The sequence below is a fragment of the Symphalangus syndactylus genome, chromosome 1 (assembly GCF_028878055.3).
Source record: "Symphalangus syndactylus isolate Jambi chromosome 1, NHGRI_mSymSyn1-v2.1_pri, whole genome shotgun sequence".
Lineage (NCBI taxonomy): Eukaryota > Metazoa > Chordata > Mammalia > Primates > Hylobatidae > Symphalangus > Symphalangus syndactylus.
In genome coordinates, this window is record NC_072423.2 from 144290300 (window position 1) to 144311372 (window position 21073).

General features: G+C 33.2%; 1 protein-coding gene across 12 annotated transcripts in view; it reads right to left on the reverse strand.

Annotated features, from left to right (window-relative positions):
• The window catches only part of MICU3 (mitochondrial calcium uptake family member 3), a 92415-nt gene that overhangs the window by 25039 nt on the left and 46303 nt on the right, over positions 1-21073 (reverse strand). For 6 of the 12 annotated variants that reach the window (XM_055287332.2, XM_055287349.2, XM_055287308.2 and 3 more), the window contains 5 exons: positions 19151-19229; positions 15296-15343; positions 11722-11804; positions 10009-10080; positions 6477-6515 (listed from right to left, as the gene is read on the reverse strand). The exons of 1 other annotated variant lie outside the window; for it this stretch is intronic. In XM_055287332.2, coding sequence (XP_055143307.1) covers positions 6477-6515; positions 10009-10080; positions 11722-11804; positions 15296-15343; positions 19151-19229 — 321 coding nt within the window. The remainder of the gene's footprint in view (positions 1-6476; positions 6516-10008; positions 10081-11721; positions 11805-15295; positions 15344-19150; positions 19230-21073) is intronic. 5 more of the 12 variants (XM_055287318.2, XM_055287288.2, XM_055287280.2 and 2 more) reach the window with 4 other exon arrangements.

Consider the following 21073-nt stretch of genomic DNA (forward strand, 5'->3'; position numbering starts at 1 on the left):
TGTGAAGCCATGCCTCATCCATACTTCCAAACACTGTCCACCATCACACACACACACACACACACACACACACACACAGACACACACACACACATATTTAGAACATATTAAGAACTAAAATTAGTTTAACCAACCATGTATTTTGTGGGCATGAAAAAGAAGTAAATACATTAATTATCTCCAAATGTTGGGGTTAGGATATTTTAAATTTTCTTCTTGCTCTCCCATATTTGAAAATATTCTGAAAATGTGTATTTATCTATTAGGATAATATACAACTTTTCAAATTTAAGAAATCTTATTTAGAACATAACAGTTTTACAAGTGTCCTGCTGCAGAAAGCTTTTTGGTTCATCATTTAGCCTCAGGGATTAAATAACGCTAGGATATACTACTGAATTGCTGTAACTGGATATATTTGTTTTTGTTTTATCTTACATCATCTTTTAAATAATTATAAAGTTTCTGAGGGCAAAAACAATATCCTTAAAGCAACTACTGATGCAGGAAAAAACAGCTAATAAATCAGTGATATGCCTGGCACACTCACTGATTCCTATATATGTATCTGTTCTGGAGACAGTTTTAAATAATTTGAACGATCAAGTTAAGAGTACATTCTCAGAATATGCTAACTAGTAGGAAGTTTTATCACCACAAAAATATAATACAATAAGGATATTTTACATAAGTTTAAAGTAGCAATGAAAGTCAGACTAGATGTTAATAGCAAGAAATGCAAAGCAAATATAAAACCAGAACATATCTATGCATACAGGCTAAGTAAGGAAAGGCTGACAGAGAAAAATGCCCAGGTGTAACTGGACACTCTGATGGCTGTGAAACAGACAACTATGATGCTTTGATATGTAAATAGTAGACCAATACGCAAAGACTTCCTGAAGTTTTCTCGGTTATCTTTGTTTGCTATCTGAGCCACTGGTCCCTTTACCAGATGTCATGTAAAATGTGTAGACCTTCATTAAAACAGGTAAAAGAATATACAGATAGGCAGCCCAGAACTTCACAAGTGAAAGGCACAGGCAAAGTGATGTCCTGGACGTAGTGTGCCCTGTAAGTCTGACACATTTTTTGCTTAAGTTCAGAGTCTGTTATTGATAGAACTTCCTTACACTTTGTAGTTTTGGTCAAAAGCGCCCAGGGTCTTTTTGGCTGAGCCAATGCAGGATCCCATTCAAGGCATTCCATGCCACATATGACTGAAAGGGAGGAAGGTAGCAAGAAAGGAAGGAGACAAAAAAAGGAAGGGAGGAAGGAAAGAAGGAAATAAAGAGGGAAGGAGGAAAGGAGGGAAAAAGGAAGTTAGGAGGAAAGACGACTGATTTAGAGATGGTTAATATATCACTGTGGTAAGGAGAATAATGGCTCCCTAACGTTGCCCATGTTCATACAGCCAAATACCCTCTCTGAATAAACGGTCTAAGAAGGTTCTATTCAGAGATTAAACAAACTAGGGGAAAAATAAAGTAACAGCCCATAGGAACAGATAGTAAACTGTCTTTGCTATTAGTGATATTTAAACACAGACAAATACACACACACACACAAATTAAAACTATATCTTTATAATTCATGTCACTATGACAACCATGGCCCTAAAAACTGTAACAAGAGACTTGTTATTTAAAGTTACATGGGACTGCACCCTAGGTATATCATAGGAAAAAAAGAAAAAGAAAACTGAAAACAATCTCCCAGGAAGAACATATCCTTAATCTAGTCCTTAAAGAATCCGAACAGAGACATTCCAACAATTGTATGCCCACAACACAAAACTGCTAAAGACTAAAGAACATAAGCCACCCTAAGTGAGAACCAGCAAAAACAAACAACAGAACCAGATGTGCAGACTTCCAATACTGAAATGCTTAGATATGGAATACAAAGTAACTTTGACAATTCTGAAAAATATGAAGCTAGATTTGAAAGGATTATTCAGGAAAAACAGACTATCAAAAATTGTTTTATTCTTAAAAAAACAGCCAAATAAAACTCTTAGAAATTTAACCACTGAAATTTAATATCAGATTATATATCTCTAGTAGAATTAATGAACTGGAAGATAAACATAAAGAATTATGCAGAATGCAGTATGAAAAGATAAAAATATGGCAAACTGTTAAGGAGAAATTAAGAGGCATAGAAGAATGAGTATCTTTTTAATATTTGGTGTGATGAAACAGTAAGTGTGCATACAGCACTACTGCTGCATACTGAAGTACCATGGTTGTCTTAAGAAAGAACACCTGTGTGATGGTTTGTGTTGTAAGCTGAACTAGCCACTTTTTTCATGAGCCACCACTTTTACTTGAAAGAACAACTAATAGACAAACCACAGTTATTCAGATTTCAGTACCTGGTAGACACTTTTTTTTGAAAATGAACCAAGTGAGAGCCTGTCACTTGAAAGTAAACAACTGACAGTATTTATTGCCAAAATAACATATTGCAACAGATTGAATGCAAAACAGCTATGAGAAACCGGCTGTCTTCTAGTAAGCTAGACATTAAAGAGATTTGCAAAAAATGTAAAACAATACCACTCTCCTCACTACATTTTTGAAGTTATTTTTCCTAAATTAAAATGTTTATGTTAACATATGAGTTTTTAAATTATTGTTTTAAAATAGACTAGTATCTTTAAATTCTCAGTTTTAACTTCTAATATGGTAAATATATAATATATAACATACATAAATGAAATATCTTTTGGATCCTCAATAACTCTCGACAATGTAATGGGATCACAGACCACAATGCTTGAAAGCCACTGTTTACAGCAAAAAACAGTGAATTAACTAGGAATACATAACAACACAGATGAAACTGGCAATCATGATGTTGAGCCCAAGAAACAAGAGACAGAAACATTCATATAACATGATGCCAGTTATATAAAATACAAAAAGGGGTGAAACTAAACTACACTGTTTAGGATGCATAAGTAGGAGGTAAAACCACAGAACAAAGCAAGTAAGTGATTTACATAAAAGTCATGATTGTGTTTATCTTTTGAAGGACATTGAGGGATTATGAGTGGGGACATTGGGGAATCCCCCACATGAAGGGGATTCGTGGTATATGGCAATATTTTACTTCTTGATCGAAATGGTGCTTATAATGTTATCATTATTTTATTGTATATTTACGTTTTAATTATAGGAAATTTCTGAACTAAAATATATTTTAAAAATCAGGGAAAGCTTCATCACCACTACAGGAAAAAACAAAGTGGTATAAAACATTAAAACAGAGGTAGGTAGTATATTTATTCTGACAAATAAAAGAGATTTTAGGGCAAAAAACATTTCTAGAGATCTAGGGATAGCATCTAATAGAGGATTCAATTCACTAAGACGATATAAATAATCTATAATCTTATACAGGTAACAACAATTCAAAATACATGAAACAAAAATTAAGAAGACTGTAAGTAGAAGTTAACAAATCAATTGTAATGTGTAATTTAACATACTAATTGACAAATCAAGCAGACAAAAACATTAGTAATGACAGAGAAGATTTAAAACACATAACTAACATGCTTGGTAATATATATCTGTATATGTTACACAACCTTGTACCCCAAATTGGAAAATACACATTCTTTTCAAATACAGATCATTTAAGAATATTGATACTGTTTTTGTCCATAAAAAAGTCTCAATATACATCAAAGAATTGGTATAAAAACTGGTATATTTTCTGTCAGCAATGAAACTAGGAGAATTAAGAATAATCTTTTAAAAAAATCCTCTAATGCATGCCAAAGTCAAATGTACTTGGCTTTTGGCATTATTTATCCTTTTGAATTTTTGTACTTCTTTTCATCACTGTGCAATGATGAAATTAAGAGTTGACCACATGAGAAATATGAAAAGAATCAGGGTTATTTGGAACAGAAAAGGTTATAAGGTAACAGCTGTCTTCATGAATACAAAGGTGTATGCTCAGTTTTACACTGTAGCAGGAAATAATGTGATGGAAAATAGGCAGAATCTACTGTAAAAGTGATGAAATTTTGGAACAGTCCACTACAGGCACCACAGAATCTCTATCTCCATAGTAAAAAGCCAAGTGTCACTGCTTTCCCTGAGGAAACTTCTTCCTAAAGGTAGAAACTGGCTCTTATAAATCTCTTAGTTTATATCCAGCTCCGTGATCTATACTCAAATTAGACACTTGAGTTAATTTACAACTCTGGAAACTAGCAGATAATTGCTAGTTAATTCATAACACCATACTAACAGATTTGTATAATACTTGTATCAATGATATTTCATATACATTTTCAGGCTGTTGGAATTTTTTTCTAACTGTAAATGAATTTCCCTTGTTTGCTTGTAGTTTATGAAAATCATAACTCCTTACTGAGCAAATATTTTTCTATTATAGGAAATTTAGTTTATCTAACCAAGTAAACTCATAAGGGAGTTGAAAAATCCTGTAACATTTAAGACTATGTAAAAATCAAGTTACATCACTTTAACGTGTGCATTATACATGAGAAAAAGCTGTCTTCTATAAAATGAAATAAAGAAAAAAATATATTACTACAATAAAATGTAAAAATCATAATTTTTTTATTAAACAGGTATAATATAAATAAAATTTGCAATTTAAGTCTGCTTCTCAATATTCTCTTAATGTCTGAGTGACTGCAATTTGCATATGTAGTTTAAACTAGAGCAATATTAGGATCTATTTTCTTTTAGCAACATTATTCTGAGATGTATCCTTTTTAAAAAATGCATAATCACCCTATATGAAAATTGCTTATGAGATTAAGGGAAAAATAAAAATTGTCAAAGTTAGAAAAATGGTTCATATAATGATGACATATTACATTAGAAAAATAAATCACAGGTAAGGCACGGTAGCTCACACCTGTAATCCCAGCACTTTGGGAGGCCGAGGTGGGTGGATCATGAGGTCAGAAGATTGAGACCATCCTGGCCAACATGGTGAAACCCAGTCTCTACTAAAAATACAAAAATTAGCTGGGCGTGGTGGCACATGCCTGTAATCTCAGCTACTTGGGAGGCTGAGGCAGAAGAATCACTTGAACCAGGGAGTTGGAGGTTGCAGTGAGACGAGATCACGCCACTACACTCCAGCCGGGTGACAGAGTGAAACTCCATCTTAAGAAACAAACAAACAAACAAAAAAAACCATAAAGTCCTAACTATTATATGGCATATAGCATTATAATCTGTGAGATTTTCATCTTACACATTCCAGAAATTTTTGAAATCATTAACAGAGTAATCCTTTAAAAATGTAAAGGAAATGACAGGCTTTACTTAATGGAAAAGAGTGGTGATTTCTGTAGAAAAAATTTAAAGTATCATGTAAGTAAACAAAACAATTACTTATATGGATCCTATGGACTTGGCTTGTTTCTCAACCCATTCCAAGTCCATTTTGTATAAGGAGGAAAAACATCTTGGGTTTAGTTTATGGTGATCAGCCTCCAGTAGCTGTTTAAATCTATAACAAGAATTAGTTTTTATAGTTTGGAATTTTGATTAACTATCCAATATAGGAGGCAATACACCTACTTTTAGAATTGTACACTACAACTAGAATACTTTTAGCAGGATAATATTAAATCAGTGACCCTGAATTCAGGGCTCCTACGGTGGAATTTGCATAAATTGCGGGATCCTTGTAGGAGGCTTAAGGATCCTTGGGGAAATTAAGTGAACTGCACGTTTACATTCAAAAAGGGCCACGGCCTGTTCTTCTTTAGTAGCTGGGCTAACCAAAAGTGCTGACTTTCTCAGGAGAAAAGAAAGAAGAAAGCTCAGCATAACAAGAAGGGTACAACTGGAAGTTCATCTACAGAAATTCTCAATTTTTTTGACAAGAAAAGTCTGAAAGTCATTATCGTCTTTAGAAATAATATGATAAACTGATATAAACATATCAAGTAGCAGCTTACACCAGATTTTTGTGTAGAGCAGAGGAAATGGCAGGAAACAAAGGCTTTGAAAAAAAATTGTGAGCAAAAGTGAAAATGAAAAAATGTCTATCCATTAAGACACTTCTTTATTAGAATTGAACAAAGACTGTACATAAGATGGATAGATCTGGTTCATAAAATACCTGTGTTCTGCAGGAACATAGCCTGAGAATCTGCTCTCTCTACATAACTCTTCAAATACTGCTAAAAAATATAAAATTTCAATTATTATGTTTTAGTTGTTGTACACTTACCTCTTCCTTATTTTAATCTAAAGTTAAAGATACATAATTATTCTGCATATTTTAGTCTTCGTATAAATCTAGGAATGAAATGTAACATTATAGCTTCATTGCACCTATTGTATTCAATAAATTCCAAAACATTCTATTAGTAAACAGCAGATATAGCTTTATATAAAGAAATAACATTATCAAGTATAACAGGTGAGGGCTATATACATAAAGAACATTTAAAGTATTGTACATACACTATTAGTAGGAGAATGGTATCCATAAAGTTGAAGACGCTGACATAGAGCACAAAGGGCCAAATGAAGTGTCATATTTCAGAATGAACCCAAGTACAGCAAAAGAAAAAAGGAAAAAGACGACAAAATAATCAATTAGGAAGGGCAAATCATTATGCTACATTTTATATAGAACACACGAACAATACAAGTGGGATAAATGTTAAAGATGAGTAGCAAAGTTTTAAAAATCTCAGATAATTAAACAGTAAATGAATTTTTGTTCATTTCAACCATTTCATTATAACCTTCTAACAGAACTACTGCTTTGAGTAAAACACGTTGCCCTGAAGTATGCAGTTTGATTTGGACATGCTTCCGCAATGCTACATGGCATAGGGGGAAATCCAGATGCAGCAGCATGGCAGTGGAAATGGTATGACAGACCTCTGCTGGAATCCTGCTCTGCTGTGATCAGTGCTGTGACATTAGGCACATGAATCTCTCTAAGACTGTTTTCTCATCTCCAAGCAGGGATAATACTTACCTGGTAGAACTGTCATGAGGACTAAATGGGATTAACATTAACAATGAGTATAGCATGGAGCTTAGCACATAAGTGTCCCAAGAAATGTTATGTTCATTTCCCTTTTCCCTTCTGAATCACAGTTTTATTTTGGCATATAAATATTTTTAACTTTAGTTTTGATTTAATTTTTATTTAGGTATGTTAAAATTCAGTTTAAATTAGCTACATGGTTCTACTAACTGAAGAATAAGTTTTACTACTAGCTAACCTTTTTGAGTGTTTATTACATTTCACATGGTCAAGTGGCTATGTGCTTTAACCTCCATACCAATCACATGTGGTCATTACTCCTAATGCCCCCATCGTACAAATGAAAAAAAAACTGAGGAACAGAGAGGTCCAAGGTCACCTAGGTAATGAGTGGCAGGGCTAATACTCAAACCCCAAAAATCTGGCTCCTGAGCCTGTGCTATGCTGTCTCTCTTGTATAATTCATATATTTTCACAATAAGCTAAATTTTAATTGCCTCAAAACTCAGCCGAAATGTTCTAAGAATATGTGGAATCATATTGTCATTTCTATCACCTTGATAACATCACCTTACATTTTAAATAATCTTTTCCAAGTAAAGTAGTATAACTAAAAAAAATTTTATAACTAAAATCTTTGATAACTAAAGTAATATAAAATAAAACCTCCCTGGTTCAGATTTGCATTATTTAAATGTGATTAACAACATTAACACTAATTATCATTATTGCTAAACACAGTAATGACTCTTTGGAGAGCTGTATTGTAAAGTGCTGTTAGTTCCAAAGTTGTACTAAAGATTACTTCTGAATTGTTTTAAGGAAGAGTTCTGATAGCTACATTACGAAAGCAGGATTTTAGAAGCGCTATTTAAGTTATATAAAAACGGATACTTCCGAGGTACCTGTGGATATCAAAGACTTTAGCAAGCATTCGTTTATTTATAAACAAATTATATATTATATTACTTAAAAGTTACTTTAATCTGTTCTTTAAAACAAATCTCCTTCCCCATACATTTGAAAGGCAATAGTTCATTAACCCATATAAAATAAAATAATAAAATTTAGGGTATGCTGGTATAATTTAGATTTTATAATTCAGATGGATTTTCCCTAATTAATCTAAGCTAATGAGGTTTTACTCTATCACTATTATAAAATATTTGCATTAAATCAATATTAAATTTCTTATACCTTGGCTGCAGTGATGCTCAGAGCCAAATTTTGTGCTAACACTGTAGGTTTTCTCAGTGTGCATTGTCTGCTATTATTTTTCTCTTTTTTTATCTTCCTTTATTACTTGATGGATGTATTAATAAATGTTAATGATTAGAATAATACTGTATTTTTACTGGAAGATGCGTAAGTCCTCTCTGGAAGTAGTATAAATAAAAAAATAAATAAAACAATTATATTTATATCCATTGAAATACTATCTACTTTATCATTAAAGTATATCAATAGATTCATTAACATTATTCCACCTCCTTAAATAGCATTTTATTAACAACTTGACTATTCAGTCAATTATAGTTAGAGGTAATGTATCAAAATTAAAATAACTGTTTACTCATTTAGCATATTATTTACAAGGAATAAAATTTAAAATATTCAATTCTCTAGTCTTCTTTGCTAATACTCTAAACAGTTGCAATTATGGGGCTATTCGTGTAGGATTTATTAATTACAATTTGAAAATCATGAGACCAGAATTAAGTAGAGAACTACTATTGCCCCTTTTAATACTTGACTAACATTACAATCAATTCTTTGATTTTTTAAGACTGTCTTCCATAAGATTTGTCAATAGTATACTGAGGGATGTTCAATGACTACTGAGAATTATAGCATGGTCAAATATCCTATAAAGCAGTATGTGCTACACAATCCTGATAATCTGCTTTTATTCAACTAAATACAAACGTATACTTCATAAATATATTGGGATTGAATATGGCACCCATCTGCTATAGATAATCTATGTTAAGAAAAACCTAATACATATTCTTATAAAAATGAGAATAATAAAAATGGAGTTTTAGCTCTCTGAAGTTAGTTATGTGAATTCTATGTAGGACAATTAAACTACTGCACAGGGCCATCAATTTGCAAATGAAACAATGTCGTTTACATGCCAACAAAATTCATTGTATTTCTGGTTATCTAAGTATCAGACAAAGAAATATGTCACAATGGATAAAAGTGAGGTTTTGGAGCTGGCCAGACACAGGTTCAAATCTTTAGCTTTGCCATTTAATAACTATGTAACTTTGGACAAGATACTTAACCTTCCCAATTATCAGTTTCCTCATCTATAATTATGGATAATAAGAGAATTGTTGGGTAGATTAAATCAGAAATGTATGGAAAGCACCTAGTATAGTGTGTGATGGTAAGGTCTTAGTACCTGTTTGTTATTTTTATTATGTGAACCTGGCCTATGGTCAGGCTGAAATACTTCAGATGAAAAGAAAACTGGTTAGGAAGATGGAGGGTAATGTTGCTTAACTCTAACTTCAGAAAAAGATGAAAATATTATATATCCCCGAAGAAGAATCTCTAATATATACATCTAAGAATGCAAGAAAACATATTATCTCCTTGTATTTGTTTTGACAGTCACATTGTTATATTACCACTAAATTCTCTCACATTATAATTAAATCTTTGCAATTCACCTTTAAATTTTTACATGCATAATGATCTGTGTTAATCTATTGTACGATATACCCTTCAAATCTCACAGATAACAATATGGATGAAAATGATTTAATGAATGATTATGGATACAGATGTTTAATATCAATATTTGAAGTAAATATTGATATCAATGCATATAAATACTGAAGCAATTTTTCTACATAAAAACTTTACAAAGTTTTCAAGAAAGGGACAGCTTCAAAGTTACAAACTTTAATTACTGTTTCTTAACGTGAATAAAATAATTGTTGCCTAGAAAACCCACCTAAAGCTACTATAAAGTATTCTTACCAGCATTGCACGCTTTTCTTCATCTCCTTTAGTTTCTCTCTTTTCATTTTTTTTCCTGAATATCTCTTGAAGCTGACAAAGAAATCAATCAAGAATCAAATATCCAACAAAAGTTTCTAGGCACCTATCTACTATTCTGGACTAGGCATATTCCAAAAACAAAGAAAATAGCTTCATCCACCAAGAACATTTAAACTACTATAGATCTATTTTCTGATTTCAGTTTTTTCCCCCAAGAAAATATATCCTTTGGTATTGGTAACCCATAATTAAGTTAAATGTACTTAATGTTACAGTTTTACTTTATCTCTAAAATGCAGACATCCACACAGGCAACCTCCAAAGGGGTGAGTTCCAAAAGTTAATCTTTTACTTTAAGTCAAGGGGATGGAACTTGGCAGTGTGGACATAGAACGTTCTGCAGAAAAACAGGCCCATTCTGAAAGTTCCTAAAATACAGTTGTGCACTATCATAAGAAAGCAACACTAACCTTGGCCATTTTCGGATGGCAGAAACACATCTATATCTACTGTAATCAAACTGAAAACCGCCATCTCCCCATCATTCTGCAAAGCACTGGAATGAAGGCTCCAGCTCCAGTGGCTTGGCTCAGGAACTACACCTGGGCAAGGGCTGCGTGGGTGAGAGTTTAAGCCTTCTGATAAATCCCAGTAATCAGTCTGCTTGTTTCCCTTTGAATGGCTACTAATTAGCTTCTGATGAGGATTTTTATATTTTCTCTTTCCTACTAAGAAAAAGAATGATGTCATAGACTTCCTCTGAGTTTCAGCTTCTGAAGTAAATACGAAGCTCTTTCAGAGGTTTTCTGAGGAATTTTTACAGCTATATTACAAAGGAAAAGTAGAAAATAAAATGGCTGTTCAGGAGGTAGGGCCATAATTTAAAAAGAAAACAAAAAAAGAAAAGAAAATGGCTGTTGATTTCCCTTTCTTTTTACTTGGAGAGTGTAGGTAAAGACAGAGTGTAACATATATGCCAAAAGCAGAGCATGTTACTCTAACGAATAAATTAATAGTATTTTCTATTTCAGAGAATAAAACAGACTAGGCATTTTGTCACGAAAAGAGATGCAAAATACATGGGTAAAAACAAACAGAAAAATTCTGGAAGCAGGGTGTGCGAAGTTGAGTGAGCAACTGAATTCACTGTCAGACCAGCGCCAGAGCTGGACCCATCAAAGAAACATCAAAAGGTAAATATCTAAGAACTATCAGCCTATGGTCAAAGATAACAGAAAGGAACAGGGAAGTGGGGACAAGACTGGAATACAAGACAGGAGTAAGTGGAAGAGAAAAGAGAAAGAAAAATCATGAATCCTATATTGAGAAGGAAGAGAAGTTCCGATGGAAGGAGTTGTGCCTAGGTGGATGACATAATGGGGACTGAATATTAACTGGGCATGTATAACCTGAGGACTGCCTGTTATCCACCCAAAAGTAAACACCTGATACATTTCACACTTTTATGGAAGGTAAAAACAACGATAATCATCATCATACACTGAATGTAATTTATATTTGTAAAATGTAAATATTGTTCAAAGTACCTGAGTATATACTTAATTAAGTAAAGGCAAAAGCATAAGTTTTTCACTCTTTTCTCTACACTAGTATTCCCAATAAGGCAAAAACATAAAAATATAAGTAAGCAATATTTAATTATTGATAAAATGCAGCATATAATATACATACCACCAAAAACTCTTTTTTATCCACCATCTCATTGCCATCAGTGTCAAACATGTTGAAAGCTATTCTGAACCCTGCATGTGGCTCTGCCAGAAAAAACAGAGAAGGTATTCACAAAATAGAAAAATGTATTTTAAAGTACAAAATCCATATTAGTTGTAAAGTTACTCATATTCTGTATTGGTTAAAGATAATAAAAAGTGTATAAAAGTATATATATTTCTGCTTTATAATTAGTACCCTTAATAAAAATTGATAATATACTTTAAAAGTACTTCTGTGATACTTGCATAGCACTGAGAGAAAAATTTGAATAGTTTCCTTATTTCTAAAAATAAGCACTTCTCTTTTCTAATCCAAAGTCTGTTAGTTTGTTTAAAAGGAAAATATCAACTCGTCACATTTTAAATATATTCAATATGTTCAGCTACTTAGTGTGGCGGAAAATGACACAATGGACTAGTTTCGATTCTTGGGAAAATTATAACTAAAATGGCCTATGAAAATAAATGTTAAGCATAAGAGATTATAGTTTAAACTTCTAGAGGCTTCAAAAACAGAAATATAAAACAAAAGAAGACTGAATATGTAATTATCAATTCCCCCAAAATACAAGGAACACTGCTTTTCTGAAAAAGACTTTCACATATTATGAAGTGCTTCAATTTCATGAACCTTATAATAATGAGGTTCAATCTCTCCTTTTCACTTCTAGAGCATAAAGGAGAAAACTTGGACGGAAGAAAACTTGAAAGTGTCCTAAAAGAGCAGCTCAGTGGACATGCCTTTCTCAAAACACTGGATCTTTTCTTTTGGGATGACTGTGGGGAGGGGCACAAAGTTGAAAAAGGGACCCCCCACAGATACATTTGCTACCACCTGTTGTGAAATCTTGAACCTGCAAAAGAGGCACAGATAGTGTCCTACTTTCTTAACTCGTAACAGCTGTCTCTGAAAATAACAGAAATAGAAGCCAGTCCTTTATGCAAGCTCACTTCTTGCATGTATTTCAGAAATCTAATACAAATTTACACCATCTCTAATAACCAAGTTTTACACTTTAAAAAGATCTTGAAAATACATACAGAAAAGAAGTCCTCCTTACAAGCATTGTTTGGAGGGAAAAATACAGTACAAAGTAAAGAGGGAGACACTTATAGACAGGTAACCAAGATTATGTAGCCCACTTTCTGCCAGCCCTCTTTTCACAGTTTTCTTAGTTCTAATGTAAACAATATCCCATAATTTTTCAATTCAAACTCCTTAGAAGCTTCTGTTGGTGAGTCCTGAACTCCAAAGGAAGTTTCACAGCACCCAAAGATGCTAAACTTTCTGTGCCAAAACACACTATATATGTTTTTTCTGACACTCCTAAATTATACCCTGTCCCATCTCAACAAGTGGCTTTCCCAGCCAACACTTCTTATCCTTGCCTATCACTCCGCTGGTTTAGGTACTTAATTTAACTTCTAATATTGCATCCATCATTGTTTTGGCAAACAAGGTAACTTTTCAACACATCTTTGAGTCACTCTTTGGTCCCACTCTCATTCTTAGGGTAGCGTCATTGACTGGACTTGCTTCATTACTATGGCTTTGCAGAGTGGATCAACCTCAGGTAGCCCTATTACAAAATGTACAATACTAGTTCTTCAGCACTAACATTTTAATTTCATTTAAAGTCTGAAACTGCCATTGCAAAATTATAATGGAGACAGTGAAAGAGATCTGACTAACCAACTCCATCTTGCTTTAATCTCCAAGCTGTGTTTGTTCATTCAGTTGCTTCTTGTTTAGTTAGGCCAAGCTAACTTTGGGAGGAACTTAGTTTATAGTTTAAAAGAAAGATGATAAGAGCCCTTTCCCATAACAAATCTCCTTCTTGCCTGGGGACTAGATTGCCTTTGTAGGACTAACAAATTAGCCACAAGATTAGAAATTATGGTTTAGGAGTCATGCAGCTGGAGTTACAAGATTCTGACCCTCCCTAAATTGCTCCTGGGGATAACATCACTATTGTAAAACCTAAGACCTATGCTTGAGATATTTTGCAGACCCCACACTTGATGCATCAGCTGGCACTACACAGAGCGATAAACTGGCTCATCTGGTCTTGTGGTCCTCACCCAAGAACTGACTCAGTGCAAGAGAAAAGCTTCGACTCCCTATGATTTCATCTTTGACCTGACCAACCAGCGCTCCTGACTCACCCACCCCCTACCCCAAATTATCCTTAAGAACTCTGATCCCTGAATGTTTGGGAAACTCATTGGAGTAAAAATAAAACTCCAGTCTCCTGTACAGCCAGCTCTGTGTAAATTACTCTTTCTCTGTTGTAATTCCCCTGTCTTGATAAATTGGCTCAGTCTAGGCAGTGAGCAAGGTGACAAGTCCAAGAGAAAAAAAAAAAAGATATTTTTTGAAATACACATATGTGAGTGCATGTACACATTCCTTCTCAAAACTTACTGTAACAGAACTCAATGTTAACATCATTCCTCACTAAGTTACAAAGTTAAGAATAACACAGTGGTGTGAATTTTTTAATCAAAGAAGTACAAGGTATTTTTAGACTTGTTTCTAATGACAGAGTTTTACTGATGTTCTTGTTTCCATGCATCTCCACAATTGGAAATTCCACCAGCAGTATTCTTTCATGTATTCCTTTCTTCATTCATTCACTAACTACTTTTTGGGAGGGTACCATGTCCAAGACACTGTTCTTGATACACAAATAACAAAAATGATAAAATCTTTGCCATAATGGACCTTGCATTCAAGTGTGGTGAGACAAACAAGAACATGTAAACCAATAATACTTTCAAATAGTCTGATATGAAGAAAATGCAACGCAGTAAAGAGATATAAAGAGAGAGGGAGCTATGTTAGAGAGGCTGGCCAAGTAAGGATTTGCTAAGTCTTCACATTTGAAAGGAAACCTGAATGATGTTTGTTATCACGGGGATCTTGAGGATAAGTACTGATGGCACAGGAAGCAGAAGGTACAAATCCCTGAGGCAGCAGTTCAAGGAATAGAAAGGCCAGGTGGCTGGAACACAGTAAACTATAACAGGATTGTCTCCATTAAATGCAAAGAAATTTAACTGAAAACGTAGTAAACCCTTCATATGTTTCCTAAGAAATGCTGCACCTGAGAGGGAGAAAATAAAAGTTTTGGATGTGAATGATGGGTATTCTGATAGACTCAATAGTTAAGAGACACTCTCTCTCACATCAATCCGGCAGAAAATATGACTCAAATGAGTACAGTAGGGAATTTATATATTATTACATGTCATGACCTTTGTAATCTGAGGTAGATTAAAACCACAAGAATTGATACTTAATATTAAATTTATAATTTATGAGCATTTATTACTATACCATAAGCTGTAGCATTTATGTTTTTGACTCTTCACAGTGCTATGCTTAGCATTTTTCTATGACATTAAACATGAATTTTGCAAAACAGCATGGATATTGATTTTCAAGAGTAAGAGAACCTAAGATCTGCTTTCCAAGATTCTGTTTAAAAAATAAAGCTACATCCAGAAATAAATGTAATAAGTATACTTACTTGTTAAAATGCATAAAAGAAAAAGATATTCTGTGTAAGAAATCACACCTACAAGAAAAATAGTATCAGTTATATGTATAAAATACTGTTCTAGGAGCAATAAATGCTATAAATAATGAGCTTACAGTTTAAAATAGATGCTAGATATTATTTTAAATGACAATTATTATAAAATCATAGCAAAAGAAGCAACAAATTTAATTGTACTTTAATTGTTCCACATGCCTTTGTAGATACCCATATAAAATCATTATGCTCTCAAATGTATTGGCAAAAAAAGCAAAATTATAATGCATACTTATAGCAGTAACTTTTAAACTTGTTGCTAGTTTCTAATGTATGACTCTTAACATAAAATAAAAAAGTTATCAAGTCCAACGGAGGTTAAAGGAAAAAATAAGTAAAAATAAAAAGGTTGGAAATGGTTAATTAATACCGTAAAGTGCCTAATTACTTTTTAGTAACACTTGGATAAAACACTGAGACACTGTTACTTAGAAATGTGATTTTTGTTTTGCATTTTAAGAATAAAGCTCTATAGTTACCACTTTTCTGCTTTCAAATTATCTTCAATGCTTCTATTAAACGTACCTTAAGGAGTTTTTATTGTAATTAAATGGCTTATACTTTCTGTACATCGCATCCTGAGTTCTCAGTAACTCCATACTTGTAAATTTTAAAAGGAGTGCATTTGAAGTAAATAGAAAAGTGCATTCTGTTACTTGAATTCTTGCTTTTGGAATACAAAACCCAAAACGAGATTTAATGCTTTAACTGACCTTCCAAGTAGATACTGAGAAGACTGACATCAGGAATCTGTATCTACAATACTTATTTAGGTATCAGATAGTTCTGACGCTTCGTAAAAGGGTATAAAAATCCTTAAAATAACCAGATTGTGAACTTTAAAACTCCATTTTATCTGATGTTCTTTGAGGCTGTCTTCTTTGTTATAGAACAAAGAGAAGAGGAGTCACTGTCAGGCAGTTTGTCAGAGACATGAAGGGCACTACCCAGGAGGCCCTGAAAGCATTCATTCCCTTCTTTTGTTTATACTAGAATATTGTGACCTATAGACAGATAGTTCTGCTTGATTGCCATGAATGTTATGGGAGAAAGATTCTGAAATGGTCAATGTATATAAAGATACAATACTTAAGAGTCTATAGGGATCCCTCAAAAAATGAAAGAAGAGCATAAAAGAAGGGGCGAAAAAGGGAAATGGGTTGGGAAATGGCCATGCTGTCTCCATAATCCCATCTCACTGACTGTTGTTCTAGTTGACCTGGTAGAATACACAAGAGATGTTGGTTGGTATAAAGAACCTTAATAACTGTTATGCATCTTTTATTTGATACTAAACTCAAGATTTCCCTCAAGGAAAGGACTTCTTAATAGTGAGTGTCCAGACCATGGCTATCATGGTAGGCATTTGTCTGTAGGACCACATGGTGATTGAGGTGGCTTAAACCACAGGGAAGAAAAATGAAGTGAAACCCATGATATATTATAATTTAATAAAAATGGTCAAGGAAAAGAGAAAATACTACTGAAGATGAACTGTATATTTTTAATGCTTTCCAATTATACAAACGGAATACTATAAAACTAACTCTTCAATTTATTTATGACATTCAGGATCAAAAAAAAAAAAGCTAGGCATATAGTAATGATGTGATCTTTAGAAACAGAGGATAAGAAAGATGCCAACTAGGTTTCTTTCGAAAATTCAATCAAAACAAATTTTAAGGGAAGTTCCTTAAAAGCATTACATTGTTTAATTCCTAGACACAATACATTGCAGTTGGCTGTTACAATTAAGTCTCTATAATACATGTTTTCATGAATGCATATCAATTTTTTTATTATTTAAATGCATAACATTTTCTCTTGAGGTAATATTTTAAGTAGATAAACTTTTAATTTTAAAATTAGTCTTTAGCCAGGCATGGTAGCTCACACCTATAATCTCAGCACTTTGGGAGACCAAGGCAAGAGGACCGTTTGAGTCCAGAAGTTCAAAACCAGCCTGGGCAACAAAGTGAGGCTTTATCTCTGCAAAAAATCAAAAAATGAGGGGGAAGAATCGCTTGAGCCCAGGAGGTCGAGGCTGCAATGAGCCATGACTGTGCCACTGCACTCCCGACTGGGTGACAAAATGAGACCCTGACTCAATAAATAAATAAAATAAAACAAAAATAAAAATAAAATTAGTCTTCAATAGCTCTAAAGATTGTCTTAAAATTTCTCTGCCACTTAATCGCTATTTAAAAAAAGCAAGGCTCTTCTAACTTCTCTATTTTACCTAACCTAATGATTCTAAAACTTTCTGGGATCATGCATCACCCCGATGATCTAATTAATATGACACAGATACGCATTATACTACAGGGTGTATCTATTTAAATTTAAAATACTTAAAATCAAATACAACTAAAAATTAAGTTCCTCAGTTATGCTAGTCACATTTCAAGTGCTCAACAGCCATATGTGGCTAGTAGCTACCGTAAGAGACAGCACAGAAACATAGTATTTCTGTCATAGTGGCGCAGAATAGATTCTATCCCCTGGGGAAAAAAATGCAAACGTGTATAACATGAGAAGGATTAGAGTATGCCTAAACCTAGGACTTCCAGATTAAACCCTCCCCTTAACTTAAAAAAAGTTCTTTCTTCTATGCATTATTTTTCTCAGATTATATTTGATCGAATTTGTATTTTCCCATGAGGTATATTAAGAAAAATGTTTGAAATTCACCATACTTAACTTGATCCTTATGAGCTTTGAATTTTCCTCATCCTATTATCTCACCCTAAGATCTTTAAGACAACATCTAGGAAAAAAATTTCTAAGATTTTTTTTTAAGACACTTTGGCCTAGGTTTCTTGAAGATTTAAAAATCTTACTTATGAAACATCTACAATAAAAGATATGGTGTCTCTTCCTTTCAGATTCTATGTCAACCATGTGGAGGCAATACCAACTTTCTAATTCTACTTAAATAAAATATATGAATTATAACTGCTCCTTCAAAGTATTTGTCTTCAGGCTGAAATACATTACTTTCAAACCAATATTGGTTAAAATTGATGAAAAGGGAAAATGTAACTGCTTATGTAATTTAACATTTTTATTTTGCATATTCCTGTATTTGAGGATACAAAAAATTTATTTCCAAGAAACACTACTTTTTAAGATTAAAAAGATTAATAAATTTTTTCTACAAATGTGTAAAAAGGTACCCTGTAAAAGAAAATTACAATAAAAGCCATATAATTTGATTGCCAGGAAATGTATAAATTAATGAATTAACCTTATATTGATATTGATAATAGAGTAAGTTGAAACAGGTATATTTGCAGTAAGTGTTGGCCTTTAAAGGAAACATGTCCAAATTAGGCTGTCAAAGGACACATCCACTAAATTTTTCCTGTTAATTAGTTTAGGAGTATCTATAATTCCCTCAGAGCAAAATGGAAGGAAGAAAAATAGACCTTTGAAGATCTAGTATTTTTGCAAAATGTTTTCTTTGGGTAAATATAAAATATACTTTTCAATATGGTTAAAGAATAATTTTTTAAACTATGTAGGTCCATTTTATTATAAAAAAATTTGGAAGATACAAATAATATATAAACAATAACATGAAAACCACCCTAAATGAAGGGTGGAATTACCCAAGAGCAACATTAATACCCAGAAATGTTAATATTTTGCTGTTTTCTTCTTCAGTTTTTTCTCTATGCATACACATAGATGTAATTTAAAAATTATTTTAGGTTTGGGAAAATATGCATATATAAATAGTATACATAATATAGTTTAAAAAAAGAACAAATACTAAGGTTAACTCACCTCTTTCTTTAAGATTTCGAAATAGCTTTGATGAGCCTTTCCAAACTGGTGGTGTTTCTGCGAGCATTTGATTTAATTCCTATGACAGAAGTTATTATACTACTGATGAATTGGTAAACCACTTACTAATAAAATAGATCAAAAACATGTTTAAATGTCCATGCAAAATTCTCCACTTACAAGACGTGTAACATGGCATTATATATCCTATGTTATGCCTGTGGTTCATTCAAGCACACAACCCAGTATTTGCCCATGGTTCAAACATAAAATAAATGATGAAGAGGCTACATTAAATTTAATTAGAGCTACCTAAAATTTCAGGTAAGTTGAATAACTGGAGGTTATACATAAGACAACCAAATCAAGATAAAACAGTGAGTTTAAGTTCTGGAGCCAGTTATAAAGGGATTGTTTTAGGAAATCCATGGAAAAACGTGGATTTCCACATTAAGGTCAGAGATGGTCATATCACCCGGTTCACGTAATGTCTCTTCTTTGTAACACATTTGGATTTGGAGAGCTTTGTGTAGAGGAAGTAAATGAACAAAGAATTATGTTAGAAAGGAATAAAGAGTATTTTAATGGTTAGTGACTTACAGAATGATAACACTGGATGAAGCAGAAAGACAAGGGTACTGAGTTATGGTCACTGTTTCACTTTGTTTCTAATTTTAACTTAAATATTAAACAACACAGACTTCAACTGCTGCTTAGCTTTTTCTTTTTTAAAAAAGTCAAACTACCACTGCTGCTCGGAAACTATTGGAGAATTTAGACATTTGAATCATTACTCATATGCTAAATCAATTTTGAATTTATTGTGTATAGTCTGTTAAAAACAACTAAGTGAAAACTATAATTTGATTAATTGTGAAGAAAAATGATTAAAAGATTTGGTGAGATAACTTGAAATAATTTGAAACAATAAAGTTAGTCTGCTTAGAAACACATTAGACAAACACAGAACCCACTTCTATTTTCAGATCTGATCCCCACTCCTCAGAGCATGTGGCTGCCCAATAGTTAGAGCATCACCTGAGAGCTTGTGCGAAACGCAGAATCTCAGTGCCCATCCCAGACCTACTGAACCACAACCTGCATTTTTAATAAGATCTTCTAATTTTTACACACATTCAAGTTTGGAAGGCATTTCAGACAAACCATTTCCGACGCAGCTGTACCTAAAAATGCTTTCTAACATTTATAAATCATTTTTGTTTAACTGCAAAGCTGAGCCAGCAGGAAGAAAAATTCTTGGTATGTCAAAGGCAGGAACAGCATTTTTAGGGGATTTATGGACACCTTGAAGCCCATATGTGGATTCTTGTGTTTGTTTTTTTTCATGTTTCTATATCTGCACTGCAGGTAAAAGATGCCAGCAGATAATCAGTGCATCTGATTACAGAATAGCAAAGGCACAGAACAATTCAGGTCCGAATTGTAATGAGAAACTGGGATATTTATTGTTTAGACAACAGTAAACTCAAAATATTTCTGTTAGAGTAAGAGATTAAATAAAACATTCTGGACTGGACTTGGTGGCTCAGGCCTATAATCTCAGCACTTTGGGAGGCTGAGGTGGGTAGATCCCTTGAACCCAAGAGTTTGAGACCAGCCTGGGCAACATGGCAAAACCCCATCTCACAAACAAACAGACAAACAATTAGCTGGGCATGGTGGCGTTCATCTATAGTCCCATCTTACTCAGAAGGCTGAGGTGGAAAAATCACTTGAGCCCAGGAAGTCGAGGCTATAGTGAGCCATGATCACACCACTGCACTCCAGCCTAGGCAAACAGAGTGAGACCTGTCTCAAAAAACTATTAAAAAACTTAAAAAACAACATTCTGAATAAATTTTACATAGCTTAATTTATACCATCTCTATTGTAACTGTGTAAATATTAACTAATCTTTCTCCA